Here is a 15,157-nt window from a genome sequence, read left to right as displayed (position 1 = left end):
AAGAATTGTATTAATATCCTTTCTTTTGTCTTAAATATTATTCTCTTTTTTCAATTTTTCATTTTTTTAAATGTTACGATCAAAACCGTTAAGTAATCTGTTAAAAAAAATTATCTAAAAAGTAGGTAAGTCATAGATTCTTGATGAAAAATACACAATATTTGTATATGAATGTTTTTAAATAGATTTTCTATTTTTTTCTGTTTAAATGGCAAAAAAGCCTATTTATAGAATAATTTTAACAAATACTTATAATTCCAGAATTTATTCGTTTTATTACTTAATATTTATTTTAGATATACAATGCTTGAAGCACGTCTTCAACAAGCATCAGTCTTAAAAAAGGTATTTTTAAATTCTTCTTTAAGAGAAATAATAACAATTTATTTGAATAGATTTTAGATGCAGTCAAAGGTATTAAATATACAAAATACGCGTTTTTTGATAATAATTTTTAATAGAGTTAATAAGCGATGTAAATATAGAATGCAATGAATCAGGAATTGCTCTTCAAGCAATGGACAATTCTCATGTAGCATTGGTAGTCATGCTTTTAAGAATGGATGGATTTGAACCATACCGTTGTGATCGCAATATTTCTCTCGGAGTTAACTTGAATTCCTTTTCAAAAGTGCTCAAGTGTGCTCAAAATGAAGACATTATTACACTTAAAGCAGAGGATACACCGGATACTTTAAACATGGTGTTCGAAAGTCCAACGAACGATCGCATTAGTGAGTATGATATCAAACTAATGGATATTGATCAGGAACACCTTGGAATTCCGGATACAGAGTACAGTGTTGTAGTAAGAATGCAATCAATTGAATTCCAACGTATCTGCCGAGATCTTCTCGCTTTAAGTGAAAGTGTACATGTTGAAGCAAATAAAGAAGGCATCAAATTCAGCTGTTCAGGAGACATAGGAAATGGAAGTATAACATTAATACAAAATCAAGACACAAATATTGAGCTAAATGAGCCTGTTTCACTCACTTTTAGTCTTAAATATTTAGTTAATTTCACAAAAGCTACACCCCTTGCAGAAATCGTCATTCTTTCTATGAGCAATGAATTACCACTTATGGTAGAATATAAAATGGAGACAGGGCATCTTCGGTTTTCTTATTTGTGTTTTTTTTATACTTCTGACTTCATTTAGATTCTACTTAGCACCTAAGATAAGTGAAGAATAGTCTTATCGTCAAAATACTTTCAATTTATTTTCTTCATATTTCATACACTTTAATTCAGCTATTTTCTATAAACTTCATGTATTTATTTTCTCTTTTTATTGTTCTCTTATTTTCCTCATTCGTATAATATTTGATTTGGTACAATTTAACCAAGATCGTCCGGATTTGCAAACCAATCTTAGATTTTTGAAAATTTCTTAAAAACTCAATAAATGATCAAGGAATTGCATAAACCATGGCGTATATGAAGATAAATTCATCATCATTTTTCTCTGCCACGGACTTTTTATGGGTTTCTTCAAATGTACCATCTTTCACAGGTAAAGATAACTCAGTTAACGTTAATGAATTAAAGTAAATTAGCTTCTTTGTATACAAGGACAATATTAAACAATAAACCATGGATTACATCATGTAAATATGTCCGTTGGCAATCTATGGTTCCATTTAAGCGATCTCATCGGCATTCATCTACAGTATCAAGTCAACGATCATCTCTTTATGAACAAACTATTAATAAAGATAAAACATATCATGCAGCACAAGCAGTTTCGTTAGGCATTGAAAATCCTCCTCTCTCTGAAAAAGAAACTTTTACATCAAATGCTAAAGATATTTCTACAGAAACATCTCCACCTCTTACTAAACAAGAAGGCAAAAAAGATAAAAAAAAAACACTTTGGCAAAAAATAAAGGGAGAAGCACAGCATTACTGGGATGGAACAAAACTTTTGGGTGCTGAGACGAAAATTTCATATAAGCTTGCATTAAAAATGGCAGCTGGTCATGAATTAACTAGACGAGAACATCGACAGGTATTTTAATATAAAATCACTTTTTATTGTTTAAAGAAAGCTTACTTCTACTTAGCTTCAACGTACAGTCAAGGATTTAGTCCGCCTTGTGCCATTTTCTGCCTTTATTTTAATTCCTTTCGCAGAATTACTTCTTCCACTAGCATTAAAATTATTTCCTAATATGCTTCCATCTACATACGAAGCAGACAAAGACAAAGAAAAAAGGCAGACTAAACTTAGTGATACACGGAAAAGCGTTTCACAATTTTTAAGAGCAACTTTGCAGGAAAGTGGCTTACCATTTAGCACAACAACAAAACAACGCCAAGAGTTTACTGAATTCTTTCGAAAAATTCGTAGTGGAAAAGAACTCCCTTCACAAACAGATGTCATTAATGTATCGAAGCTATTTAGAGATGATATAACATTAGATAATCTTTCTCGTCCACAGCTTGTTGCTATGTGTCGTTACATGAACTTAAATACATTTGGAACAGATCCTATGCTTCGATACCAGATTAGACACAAAATGCGAAAAATTAAGTCAGATGATAAGGCTATTTGGTATGAAGGTGTAGATACACTTTCTGTCCCAGAATTACAAGTAGCTTGTGCAAATAGAGGAATCCGTACTCATGGACTAAGTCCTGCAAAATTAAGAGACGAATTAGAACAATGGCTTGATTTACGTTTAAAACATGGTGTACCAAGTACTCTTTTGCTTTTATCAAATGCATTTATGTATGATCAAGATGATCAGTCAGATAGACATTATAACGCTTTAATTGCTACATTATCAAGTTTGCCAGATGAATTATACCATGAAACAGAATTAAATGTACAAGATAAAGAAGCAACAAATAAACAAAGGCTAGAAGTTATTATGGAGCAGGAGGTTAGTCATATAACTGGGATATTTTATATATTAATTGTTTAGGAATTGATTGCATCTGAAAGTAAACAAAAAGAAAAGGATAGCAACGAACAAGTACTTAAAGACAATGAAAATTTAGATGAAGAAGATAGACAGCAAAATAAACGTAAAAACTAAAGGAATATATTTAAATATTAAAAGTGCAATTTAATATAAACATATTGTTCATTGGATTATATACAACTTTTGTACAAATTTTGTTATTTTTTTGTTCACATTTTGTCTAGAATCATTATTTTATTATTTTTATATAGGATAGATTTGTTATTTTTTGTATTTTAGAATTGGAGAATATATTTGTAGTGTTTGATTTATTTGATCCTGAAGTGTATCTAATGTTTCCTCAATATTTTCTAATGTTCTACGTATTTGATATTCGTATATCTGTTGTTCCAAACTGACTAATTTTTCCACTTTCTTAACCCAAGATTCCTCATCTACTTTTAAATCTTCAAATTCATTTTCCAAAACTAACCGCGAATTTATAAAAGGAAGTAATATGGAAGACGAAAGAGCCTTTAAGGATTCAACTTCTAATAAAAAAGTATCAAACGCAGTACTCATTCTTTATTTTATTAATTTAAACATTTTAAAAATATTTTTAACGACAAAATCTAAACAAGTTATTTTAAAATTATCGCTTTATATTCAGAACTCGGATTTTTTAAAAAATCTTGAGATTGAATAACACGCAATTCACATAATTTAAACATCTCAGCTTTTGATAATTGATTCTTCAGATGTGCATAGTTCTCTTTAATTGAACTAATTGTATTTTTTATAACATCCTGTACTGATGAAACTACTAATTCAAGAGCACGAGTAAGAGGCATATGAATTGCAGATACATCATCTGGTGTCATTGACTTCATATTTTCGTTAAATCGAGCCAAAAGAAGTGCTGAAAACAAATCGCCTGTACCTACTAATGTATAATCATAGTATGGAACAGTTATTTTGACTGCACGAGGTGTGTAGTCAGACTTGCATGAAGATGCAATAATATGTAACTCTTTGTCATCTGCACCAAATCGAATTGATGTAACAACTATGTGTTTAAGACAATAACTTTTATGTAAACTTTTTAAACAAGTTAAAAGAGTTTCAAATGATGAAATTTTTTTATCAGAAAGAGTTCTAAATTAAATAAACAAATATTTCTCTTAATAAAATTCAAACATACTCTGCCTAGTAATACATTAATTAATGAAATTTTAAAAATTGAAGCTACTTCGAATTGATTAGGTGTAATTAAATCACAGATAAAGAGAAGTTGTTTATAAATAGGAATTACATCTGAACTAACATAAAGACGTCCATTATCTCCAAGCACAGGATCTAAAAGCCATCCAATTGTAGGGTTATTTTCCTTTATGTCTTTTGCAATACATGCCATCGATTCAACTCCTTCTTTTCCAGGAACATATCCTGTTAATAAAAAATTATATTCCTTGAAAATGCCATTATCTTTCAATCCCTTGTAAAGATCTGCTAAATGCTGGCCCGAAAATGTTTGACCACGCCAATGTCCATAACCCGTGTGGTTAGAAAACTGAACAGTATGGATAACAGAGACATCATACCCCAAAAGCTGTAGTGGAAATGTTGCAGACCTATTCCCGCAATATCCTTTTAATAAATATTAATAAATAACTCTTCATTTATAAAAAAATACCCCAACAAACAGATGATTGAATAGACAAAACGTATTTAAGCGGTAAATCAGTCATAGAACCCACTTTTTAAAAAATAAGAAAGAAAAAAGGTATAAATATACAAAAATATGTCTAAATATGTCTAAAATAATTTCAATATATCTTTTTTATTTGAATATTTTTTTATATTTGATGATTTCGACAAAAAGCTGATACAAAATTATATAATAAAAAAGAAATATTTTTATGGCAGAAGCAATCATATTCAAAGATACACCTCTTGGAAATTATCTTGAAGGCAAGTTAGTTAGTTTTTTCTCCAGTAAAAAATAATAAAGTATAGATGTTGGTCATGGAGATGAAACAGAAAATAAACTAAAGACAATATTTCGTTCATATTATACATTTCAACAACAACAACGTAATAAAAAAAAAGAGAATATGCGGTTAGAAATGAAGTTTTTTTCAGATAAATCTCAAGTATTGTTTTTTAATTTGTATTCTTTATTTTCAGTAAATCAAAACAGCATTGACTGACAAAAAAATGACGAAAAACAGGCTTTTTTAAAAACATGTCTTTCAGATACGGAGAAGTCAATGTTTCTTGAGCGATTCCGTTATATTATTTGTACTTCTCAACTTTTAAACGAAAATATATCGCCGTCACTTTATCATTCTCAACAATCATCTATAAATTGTAAAAAAAAAGATAGTTTGTTGTTAAAAAAAATGATTTATCATGTTAAGCATTGGGCTGTTTCAAGTGGTTGCATTGTTGCATTAGCATTTGGCATAAAATGGAGTTTTAAAAAGGATGTTCAACAGATTAGCAAAAAAATTCGATATTTTTCTGTATTTTTTAGTTGTATTGTTGGATCATTACTATTTTACGTCTATTATTCGAGGATTTATTTTAAGAATATTCAAAAACAAGCTATATTTTTTATGAAACGTTTTGTTGATACGTCTCAGCGTTTCGATATTACTGTTAACAAAACACTTGCTTTAATTCAAGAAGTAGAGCTTGTATCCCGCGGCTATTTGTTGTTAGATGTTTTCGTTTTATCAAGTCTAAACTAATATTTCTCAGGTCATTGCCTTTACCACCTATTACAAAAATTGAAACGAATTCTCAAGATCGACGTTGCAAGATGTTACGCTTGTTGCTTTCTACACTTCTATCTCAAATACTTTCTTCTTATAATTATTCTTTTTCTTTACTTCGAACATTTTATTCAAAACGCGAGTTTGACACATTACAAATAATGTATAACTTACCACATTCTCAAGATTTCGATTCTCTTCCATCATATTTTCAAGGGGATGATTCTAATGGATTACCTTATTTGAAGGCTCTTTTTTATACAATACATGAAAAACGGCGTCAATGCCTAGTATCACTTTTATCAATGCCTGTTTCAAGTCTCGAAAATATATCATCTTGGAAAGCTGTTATTGGCCAATTAAAAAGCTTATCTTGTATGATGGATAATTTTCATGACGAAATTGAAAAAACTTTTGAAAATAATGAGCGTAATAGTTATTTTTTTTTTATTATTGTTAATATGAATAGGAATATTAGAACTATCTATACCAAAAGCTAAAGTACACGAAAAAAGCATTGAATGGAATAATCATGCACGAAATATCAATATGCTTTTTCAAATTTTACGTAGATTTCAAGCAAAATTATATATTTTAAAAGAAGAAAGTAATTGTTTAATACAAGGTAAATATACATTTTATATTAAAACAATATTCTAAGTTTAAGATGACTTTAATATAAATATTAAAAACGAACTTTTACGTTATTATGATTCTCTTAAAGATGATTTAAAGATATTAATGGAGAAATGGGAATCTGGACGAGATTATTTATCAAAAATACCTATTAAATCTGATATGTTAGCGCAAGATAATATACATTCTGACTTACAAGTATCGGATGATTCAGACTTTGGGATTCATGATTCTGATGAATCGGACTCTAATAAGTCATTGGATGAAATTAAAAATGTTAAAGCTCTTTCTGAAATTACAAATGATTGGGATGTATCAACATCAAATCCACAATATTTATCATCAGAAGGAGCTTTTTTGAATGCTAATGAAAAAGAAGTTATTTTTGAAGCAGTTTCAGATAAGTCTGAATTAGCTCCGCGATTACAAAAGTTAAATAAAACAGAAAAAATTAGGAAAGTAAAAAAAGATAAACATTCGAAAATGAAAAAAGATAAAGAGTTAGGAATAAAAGTGGTTTCAGAACTTAAAGATGTATTGGAAAAAAGACGAATAAAAATTTCAAATAATGAAAATTAAAAAAATTATTAATAAAAATATGCATTTTAAATACTTTGTAATAAATATTCTACTTTTTTACTCATGTGTATTGTATAAATAGTTTCTAAAATGAAATTTTTCAAATAAATATTTAGAAAATATCTTAAACTATAATGATTTGAAATATTTTTTAGTTTATCCTTTTAAGCCTTTCAGCATTAATATGGATTTCAGCGTCCAATTTATGTCCCTTGAAAAATTAATAAAAATACTAAAATTTTAAAGTATTAACCTTTTCTGAAATTCTATCAAGTCTGGCATTTTGACTTATAATTTCTTCTTGAGTAGCAGTAGCAATTGCTTTGAGTTGGGAAGCTATATTGCCAAGCTGAAATAAATTTTGGTTTATTTCACTTTCAATCTCATCATCTTCCTTTTTTAAAATATTAATACTATGGTTTCTTATTCAAGGATTCATACCTCATCAGGCTCAAATCGACAATGAAAAGGATCATTCGGTGCTTGATTTTCATATGTTTTATTTTTTTGTTTATTAAGAGCATCTTTAATACGTGTAAGACTCTCGTACTCACTTTTTTTTGTTTTTTCTCTTTCCAATTGTTCTAATTCATATTGATCACGAATACGTTGCTCTTTTTCCAAAAGCCGTGCTTGTTTTTTCCATGGTTTCTTAAAATGAGGAATAAATACACTCCGATTTAATTGTTTAAGAGCTTTATTTTTTTCTTCAGCCATTTTTGCGTTGACAGCTGTAAGATCCAAATATTTCTCTGTAGTTCCTATTCTTTCTACAAGCATATTATAAACAGAATCCAAAATAAATTAATTGTTTTACCGCTTTGTGTCCCTAACTTTTCTAAAGTTTGTCTACCTGTTTCTTCGGCTTGAACAGCTGTCCTAACTGCATTTCGAGTACTATTTAAACTGTCTTGCTTGACAAATCGCATTTCTTGTTTGATAGCTTCTACATCTTCATCACTGGAACCTTCATTATTATACGGTGTATAGCCTTCACGACCATAATTCTTAAATTTGTTATCATAATTAGATTTATATTCACTAGTATAAGTATTTTGATCATATTTAGACGATGTTATTTCAAACAACTTATTTCGGGACTGATTATATGTACTCTCACTACTTATAGAAGAAATATCACTTGAAATGCTACGAAAACCTCTAGAAGACATTCCTTTATTACGAGACAAATCTCCTGTGGTATTCAATATTCGGTTACTTTCCATCCTATCTATTGTATTTTTTTTAGAATATTTTAAAACAAATAACGTATTTTCTTTGTATTTCTGTTACTCTAAAACAACTCTGTTCTTACAAAAATTATAGATTTTATCAACCAATCAAAGAATCTTTATCAAGTATTCTTTTAAACAATTAAAAAACCTTAAAAACTAATTCTTAGAATCCAAAATACTTTTATTCCTTTCAAAAAACTAAAAATTAGAAAAAAAAGAGTCAACAAAAGAATATTTTGTTAATTTTTATAGGTGCACAAATTTATTTTCTTTTTAAATCCTTTTTTTATAAAATGAATAATTTCTCTAGAAAAAAGATACCTACTAAGATAACCCACTAAGATATATATATCAATACTACAAAAACGTTCTTTTCTTTAGAAAAATTAAGCGTTTTCTTATTTACTTTTCTTTTAATTTTCTTATTAAAATCTTTCGTATTTTCGGACCGTATAAATCTCGAGAACTTAAAATATTAATTTAATAACCTTTTTTTATAACTTTTCTATTGATTTTTATAAATTTTTTTATAAAAAATGAATAATACTAATTGCAGACCATTGGGTATTGCAGCATCTCGTAAAAAAAGGATATGTATAGCTCAAACGGATGCTACATTAACTTCTATTTCATCAGAGAAAGCTATTTCACAAGTAACACCTACTATTTTGCTTGGTGCATCTCCAGAAGATGATGATATAACACAAGTTGAAGCTCTATACAAATCAGCTAGTGAACAAACAGACATTTGTCTCTCAGCAGCATTATTACGAGGAACATTACATGAATGTGATCAATTGATACAAGAAAACAAAAACCAACAACTAAATTCAAATAAAAATGAAATTCATCATCAAGAAGGCAATCCAAAGAACACTATAACTGAGCGTTATTTACGGGTTTATATAATCTACGCAATGGCATTATTAGATTTGGCGCGATTAACAAGTGAAGGAATGGATGTTCAAGTAAATGGGGCAATTGAAAGCGATACAGATACAAAAAAAAACATAGAGGATCTAAAGGATGACGTTTTTACTGATGGCATCAAATTGGCAGACAGTTTGTCCCATGATAAAAAGTTAAATAGTCAAAAATTAATCAATAAAGATTTAGAAATAGAAAATAACAATATATCAAATGATGTAAACAAAAAAAAAGAAAATTCTATTAAAACACGTAGTTCTTCTATTTCAACAACTTTAATGCTAATTGACGCTGCTATTGATCGCTGTAATGCCGGTCTTGCTCTAAATTTAAATGGATCTAACTTGCCAATAAATCATAATGCAGACTTATTAACTTTGCAGCACCTTCGTGGAAGAGCAAAACTTACTAAGCTTATGCATCAAGCATATCGGCCATATGATTCTATCAAAAATATCTTAAAAAATGCGATGGATGACCTAGATGTTTTGAATTCTACAAATATGTATTGCAACATTACGTATCTTCTCCACTGGATAGCAACAGTTGGAGACGATTGCCAAGATATTTTGGAAAAAAAAGCAATTAATGACTGGGTTGCATCCAAATGGCATCTTTTATTAAAAGGTAATGGACATAATTAAATTAAATATATTTTTACCATTTCAATAGAAAATGAGTCAGATGCAGAAGCATTGGAAGGTTTAGGTTTTATTGAGCTTTCAATGTCCAATGCTTATCTTGAACCAATGGAAGAGATGGATGAAATAGATGAAACTACTGAAGCAGCAATACAGGCCGAAGCACATATGAATAATGCTATTTCCTATTTTATGAAAGCATACAACATACAAGAAGAAAAAGGTGTTCCAACAAACTTGCTTATAATGGTATGTCGAATATATTTTATATTTTTCTGAATTAAACTTATCGATATTTAGATAGTGGAAGCAAAAATATCACTAGCTAATCTGAAAGATGAAAATGAACGATCTGAAGGATATAAAGACGCATTAAAGTATTTGAAAAAAATTGATCCACGTCAATCTCACCGACTACCGAATCATTTATGGGATATTTTAAATGAACTCGATGCATCATAAATACCAGATCTGTTTATTTCATTTCCATCATTTAGATATGACAAAGCTCCTTCCTGATGCCGTTTTTTTCTCTTTTTCTGGGTTTTCTAATTTAGCTCTATTTAAAACCTTCAAAAACGCTGTCACCCTTGCTCGCATCTAAGAAAATAAGAGCTTATTCACATAATATTATTACTTACACGCCCATGCATATGTGCTTTGGATGCTTTGATATGATAGTGTAGTGTATTTCGAAATAACTGAATTTTTGTAATACAATTTTCTCTTTTTTCAGGTGTATAATGTTGAGGAAATAAAACTATAAAAAATTATTTCAAAGCTAAATTCATTTCTACTGCCTTTACCAAAAGTCACATAGCCTATATTTTCGCATCTATTTGAATTTTTTAGTGCTTGAATTTCTAAAGGTGGATCGCGATAAGAATATAAAACTTGAGGTGCATTCTGAATAGCAGGTCTTCTGCGTGCATCCACAAATTCCTAATTAATTTATTAGGCTTTATATTTTTATCTCCTAAAAAAGGAATTACTTGCAAAAACACTTTACCAATAATTCTATCTGTTTCTTCTCTGAAAATCGTACTAAAAATAACCGTTACTCTGTCAAAGGATGGAATAATAAAAATAGCTTCTTCTTCTCTATAAGGTATCTCCATGACTTCTCCTACTTTATTTATAGTTTCTTTGGCACTTTCTTGTTCTTTTGCCAAAAGCTCTTGCTGCATAAATGCCATCTCAAAAGGTGCTGCAAGCATATTCCTTTTAAGTAAACCAATTGAACGAATAAGATCATTTTTTTCTTTCTCATCATCAGAAAGAGTCTCAAGATCAATGCAAAGAGAAAAGTCATATTTATTTTCTGGTGAAACAATCATTTTTCCATAATATCTTTCGAGAACTGTTAGAGCATTATATTTAACTAAACTAGCATAACAGCGGATCCGCATAGATATAAGCATCTTTGTTTTCGTTTCTGGTGTTGAAATATGATATATTACTCCATCAAAATCTGAAATTACTTGATCAATTGAAGATGTTATCTTTCTATTTATAAAAATTTAGTTTTTCACCAAAAAAATACCTTTTTGTACCTGAAAATCCATTTCTCTATAATAGACTCAAGGATAATATGATGGCTTGTTATATCTTTCATAAATCTGCTCTCTAGCTGTTTTATTTTTATTTCTTTATTTTTCACTGACAGTCCAACGTTACGATATTTTTTTCTTAAATTATATAACCTCATTAAAAAATCATCAGGTAATTCTAACATGTTTTTATCAACTCAACAAGTTAATATATAAAGAAATTCTAAATAGAAAGAGATTTTTTAATGGTACGAAGCTATGAGAATTATGAATTTGGTTTTTCTTGGGGAATCATTGTGTCTTATCAATCAAACAGCGTATTTATTGATGATAAAGAAATAAATGAATTATTTAAAGCAAAAAGTGGTTTAGCAGTAGTTCCTGCACTTGAAGACGTTATCATATGGGATGTTAAGAAGGGAGAAAAAGTTTTTAGATGGCGAGATGCAGACGGAAAAGCAGAGACAACAGTGATTAAGCAAAATAAGGCAAATAAATTCATGTTTGCAGTAGGGTAATCTAATATTCTATAAAAGACACATGTATTTAACGTTTAGTTGCTGATTTAGATATGGAGATGGACTAATTCGCCTTTGGTCTCTTGATAAAGACCAAGTTTTAATGAAATTAAACGCTCATCGATCCAGTGTAACAGCACTTGCTTTTGATATTACTGGAACAAGGCTTGCTAGTGGATCTCATGATACAGATATTATTGTTTGGGATATTGTTTCAGAAATGGGTTTATATCGTTTACGTGGCCACAAAGACCAAATTACAGGATGTCTATTTCTTCGTACTCCTCTTGAGGATGAAACAGGATTTATTGATCCAAATGAAGATAGTTCATGGATCATTAGTGTTAGCAAAGATTCTTTCATTAAGTTATGGGATCTAAATACTCAACACTGTATAGAAACACATGTTGCACATCGTGGTGAATGTTGGTCTTTGGGCGTCAGTCCTGATCAAAAGATATGTGTAACAGGTGGATTAGATGGCGAATTAAAAATTTGGAATATTCAGCTAAGTGTTTTTGCCACTAAAACAGAATTAACTGCAGAAACATACCATCGATTAACACTCAAATCTACTCTAATAAAAGAAAGCAAAGAACGTGTAACTACGGTTGTATTTCATCCACAAGGTGATATGTTTGCATGTCATGGAGCAGACAAAATGATTGAAATATATAAAAAAAGAGATGAAAAGGAACTTAAAAAATTATTAAATCGAAGAAAAAAGAGAAGCCGTGAAAAAGATAATAATAATGATGAAAATATTTCATTAAAACCTGAAGACGAGATTGTTTTATATACAAGTATTAGAACATCATCTAAAATTAGATCTATTGATTGGGGATTTTTTGGACAAAATCCAATTAAGAAACATGTTTTTCAGGTTTTAGTTAATTTATATTTTTATATTATATTAACTAATATTTAGTTACTTGTTTCACTTTCAAACAATATTATAGAAGTATACGATATTCCTGTTATACCTAAATTTAAAGCTTCTAATCCACCAGAATGTTTAAAAGCATTTTCTATTGAAATACAGGGTCACCGTTCTGATATTCGTTCTTTGTCAATAGATTCTAATGATGAGATGTTAGCGTCTGTTTCTAATGGAAGTTTAAAAATTTGGAATATAAAAACAGGAAAATGTATAAGAAGTTTAGATTGTGGTTATGCATTATGTTGTAGTTTTTGTTTGGAAAATAAATTTGTAATAACTTTGATTAAAGTAATATTTAATACTAATTATGCTTAGGTAATTTTAGGTACAAAAGGAGGTCATCTAGAATTATTTGATATTCCTTCTAGTACTATGATTGAACGTGTTGTAGCTCATGAAGGGTCTATTTGGTCTCTTAAAATTCAACCAAATAATCAAGGATTCATTACAGGAAGTGCTGATAAAACAGTTAAATTTTGGGATTTAAAGATTGACAAGAATTCTTTAGAAGTAAGAAATACAGATAATATATATATAATTTACAAATATAGGAAGGAGTACTAAAACTTTGTATAAAGGAAACGCGCGTTTTAAAATTAACAGATGACGTTCTTTCTGTTTGTTTTTCTCCTGATGGTCGTTTAATTGCAGTATCGCTTTTAAATGCTACGGTCAAAGTATTTTATACAGATACTTTGAAATTTTTCTTATCATTATATGGACATAAACTTCCTGTTTTAGCTATGGATATTTCTTCAGATAGTAAACTTTTAATTACATCTTCTGCAGACAAAAATATAAAAATTTGGGGTTTAGATTTTGGGGATTGTCATAGAAGTATTTTCGCCCATCAAGATAGTATTATGCAAGTTGCTTTTGAAAAAAAGGGTCATAATTTTTTTTCTACAGGAAAAGATAAATTAATTAAGTATTGGGATGGTGATAAATTTGAAAATATTCTTAAATTGGAAGGGCATCACAGTGAAATATGGGCTTTGGCAATTAGCAATAATAATCAATTTATAATTACAGGTAGTCATGATCGTAGCATAAGAATATGGTATCAAACTGATGAACCAATTTTTTTGGATGAACAGAAAGAAAAAGAATTAGAAAAGTTATACGAGAAAGATTTAGTTGAAAAATTAGATAAATATGAAATGAATGAAAATAAAAAAGTAGATGAGCTTGCTTCAGCTGGGAAACAAACTTTAGAATCAGTAATTGCAGGAGAGAAAATCATCGATAGTCTTGAAATCGGAATAAAGGATATAGAATTAATGAAAGAGCATGAAGAGGTTATATTTTTTATTATGTTAAAAAAATTAATATTTATTATAGGCAAAAAAAAATAATAGTAATTTAAAAAACCCCATTAGAAATCCAATATTTATTGCAAATGGAAATATTTCTGCTGAAGAATATGTGTTAAATGTACTTGAAAAAATTCATTCAAGTCATTTAGAAGATGCTTTGCTTGTGCTTCCATTTAAAAGTGTAACGTATATGTTTGTATTTATTGATCTTTGGGCAAAAAAGGTATGAGATATATATAATATATTTTTATTGAAATATTCTAGGGATGGAATATTCAATTAATATCTAGGATTTTGTTTATTCTTTTAAAAATACATCATCATCAAATTGTTGCAAATAAAAATATGCGGTCTATGTTAGATTCTATTAGAATCAAACTACGTGAAGAATTACAAATTCAAAAAGATATGATAGGTTATAATTTAGCTGCTTTAAAATATATCCGTCAAAATTGGGAAATTCAACATACGAAAGAATTTTTTAGTGAAGAAGAATATAAAAAGCAATTAGAAAGTGGAAAAAAACGAGTCTTTTCGACACTAACACTATAAGTTTGCATGTTTGTATAAATATAAAACATTTAACTAAATGTATACTATATATTGTTAGTAATTCTTCATCAAAAAAATAACTTACTATGTACAAGTCCATAAGATAAAGTACAACTTAATATAAAACTTAGCAATCCAGAAAAAATATCTTTCGTCCATATATCTTTATGAGAAAGGAAGTATAAAGACGGGTGTCTTTTTGTTAGTATTAAAAAAATCATGAAATTTACAAAGAGCATCCCAAAAACATAAAATAAAAGTCCACAATACGATGTTAAATTTAGAATTCCTGCCACAAAACCAAAAAAAATAGATGTTACACTTCGAATATGTGAAATAATCTATTTTTATTAGTTCAGATTTTTTAAAAAGTATATAATTTACTTTAAAATTATGAGCCACTGCATCAGATGCAATAGCATGGATTTCATGATTTTTTTTGTCCATTTTCCTAGAAATACGTAGCTATTTAAACGTTTATAAAAACTGTCTTAAGAAATAAAAAGAATATAAAAAGTAAAATAAATAGCTAAATAATATAAGAAAACGATCAATGTCGTTATCTAAAAAAGATGTA

At 28.7% G+C, this 15,157-nt stretch overlaps 10 protein-coding genes across 10 annotated transcripts; 5 read left to right on the top strand and 5 right to left on the bottom strand.

Moving 5' to 3' along the window:
- Nucleotides 1-303: 303 nt before the first annotated feature.
- Nucleotides 304-1,196, top strand: T551_02853 (proliferating cell nuclear antigen; the record flags this gene model as incomplete). Its single annotated transcript, XM_018375116.1, has 4 exons — nucleotides 304-345; nucleotides 396-414; nucleotides 462-1,119; nucleotides 1,163-1,196. 4 exons carry the CDS (start codon nucleotides 304-306, stop codon nucleotides 1,194-1,196), a joined length of 753 nt encoding a protein of 250 aa, XP_018228657.1.
- Nucleotides 1,197-1,431: 235 nt separating this feature from the next.
- On the top strand, nucleotides 1,432-3,044 carry T551_02852 (uncharacterized protein; the record flags this gene model as incomplete). The annotated part of the gene is made up of 4 exons (XM_018375115.1): nucleotides 1,432-1,516; nucleotides 1,560-2,011; nucleotides 2,067-2,888; nucleotides 2,931-3,044. The coding sequence occupies 4 exons, from the start codon at nucleotides 1,432-1,434 to the stop codon at nucleotides 3,042-3,044; spliced, it is 1,473 nt and encodes a 490-aa protein (XP_018228656.1).
- A 147-nt stretch (nucleotides 3,045-3,191) lies between these two features.
- T551_02851 (uncharacterized protein) lies at nucleotides 3,192-3,491 on the bottom strand (the record flags this gene model as incomplete). Its single annotated transcript, XM_018375114.1, has 1 exon — nucleotides 3,192-3,491. The coding sequence occupies one exon, from the start codon at nucleotides 3,489-3,491 to the stop codon at nucleotides 3,192-3,194; it is 300 nt and encodes a 99-aa protein (XP_018228655.1).
- Nucleotides 3,492-3,550: 59 nt separating this feature from the next.
- Nucleotides 3,551-4,657, bottom strand: T551_02850 (pyridoxal kinase; the record flags this gene model as incomplete). The annotated part of the gene is made up of 4 exons (XM_018375113.1): nucleotides 3,551-4,064; nucleotides 4,111-4,115; nucleotides 4,159-4,556; nucleotides 4,603-4,657. The coding sequence occupies 4 exons, from the start codon at nucleotides 4,655-4,657 to the stop codon at nucleotides 3,551-3,553; spliced, it is 972 nt and encodes a 323-aa protein (XP_018228654.1).
- A 171-nt stretch (nucleotides 4,658-4,828) lies between these two features.
- T551_02849 (uncharacterized protein) lies at nucleotides 4,829-6,901 on the top strand (the record flags this gene model as incomplete). Its single annotated transcript, XM_018375112.1, has 6 exons — nucleotides 4,829-4,884; nucleotides 4,921-5,095; nucleotides 5,141-5,628; nucleotides 5,673-6,115; nucleotides 6,156-6,311; nucleotides 6,354-6,901. 6 exons carry the CDS (start codon nucleotides 4,829-4,831, stop codon nucleotides 6,899-6,901), a joined length of 1,866 nt encoding a protein of 621 aa, XP_018228653.1.
- A 151-nt stretch (nucleotides 6,902-7,052) lies between these two features.
- Nucleotides 7,053-8,127, bottom strand: T551_02848 (uncharacterized protein; the record flags this gene model as incomplete). Its single annotated transcript, XM_018375111.1, has 4 exons — nucleotides 7,053-7,112; nucleotides 7,155-7,295; nucleotides 7,343-7,671; nucleotides 7,719-8,127. 4 exons carry the CDS (start codon nucleotides 8,125-8,127, stop codon nucleotides 7,053-7,055), a joined length of 939 nt encoding a protein of 312 aa, XP_018228652.1.
- A 545-nt stretch (nucleotides 8,128-8,672) lies between these two features.
- T551_02847 (uncharacterized protein) lies at nucleotides 8,673-10,166 on the top strand (the record flags this gene model as incomplete). The annotated part of the gene is made up of 3 exons (XM_018375110.1): nucleotides 8,673-9,690; nucleotides 9,736-9,953; nucleotides 10,005-10,166. The coding sequence occupies 3 exons, from the start codon at nucleotides 8,673-8,675 to the stop codon at nucleotides 10,164-10,166; spliced, it is 1,398 nt and encodes a 465-aa protein (XP_018228651.1).
- A 27-nt stretch (nucleotides 10,167-10,193) lies between these two features.
- On the bottom strand, nucleotides 10,194-11,439 carry T551_02846 (uncharacterized protein; the record flags this gene model as incomplete). The annotated part of the gene is made up of 5 exons (XM_018375109.1): nucleotides 10,194-10,304; nucleotides 10,346-10,464; nucleotides 10,511-10,646; nucleotides 10,697-11,210; nucleotides 11,258-11,439. The coding sequence occupies 5 exons, from the start codon at nucleotides 11,437-11,439 to the stop codon at nucleotides 10,194-10,196; spliced, it is 1,062 nt and encodes a 353-aa protein (XP_018228650.1).
- Nucleotides 11,440-11,499: 60 nt separating this feature from the next.
- Nucleotides 11,500-14,580, top strand: T551_02845 (snoRNA-binding rRNA-processing protein DIP2; the record flags this gene model as incomplete). Its single annotated transcript, XM_018375108.1, has 7 exons — nucleotides 11,500-11,768; nucleotides 11,824-12,655; nucleotides 12,701-12,982; nucleotides 13,028-13,222; nucleotides 13,264-14,010; nucleotides 14,054-14,251; nucleotides 14,293-14,580. The coding sequence occupies 7 exons, from the start codon at nucleotides 11,500-11,502 to the stop codon at nucleotides 14,578-14,580; spliced, it is 2,811 nt and encodes a 936-aa protein (XP_018228649.1).
- A 33-nt stretch (nucleotides 14,581-14,613) lies between these two features.
- T551_02844 (uncharacterized protein) lies at nucleotides 14,614-15,027 on the bottom strand (the record flags this gene model as incomplete). Its single annotated transcript, XM_018375107.1, has 3 exons — nucleotides 14,614-14,624; nucleotides 14,666-14,921; nucleotides 14,965-15,027. The coding sequence occupies 3 exons, from the start codon at nucleotides 15,025-15,027 to the stop codon at nucleotides 14,614-14,616; spliced, it is 330 nt and encodes a 109-aa protein (XP_018228648.1).
- Nucleotides 15,028-15,157: the final 130 nt, after the last annotated feature.

The sequence above is a fragment of the Pneumocystis jirovecii genome (assembly GCF_001477535.1).
Source record: "Pneumocystis jirovecii RU7 chromosome Unknown supercont1.13, whole genome shotgun sequence".
NCBI classification, from domain to species: Eukaryota; Fungi; Ascomycota; class Pneumocystomycetes; order Pneumocystales; family Pneumocystaceae; genus Pneumocystis; species Pneumocystis jirovecii.
Note: the sequence above shows the minus strand (reverse complement) of the source record. Positions and strands in the feature narration are given on the sequence as shown.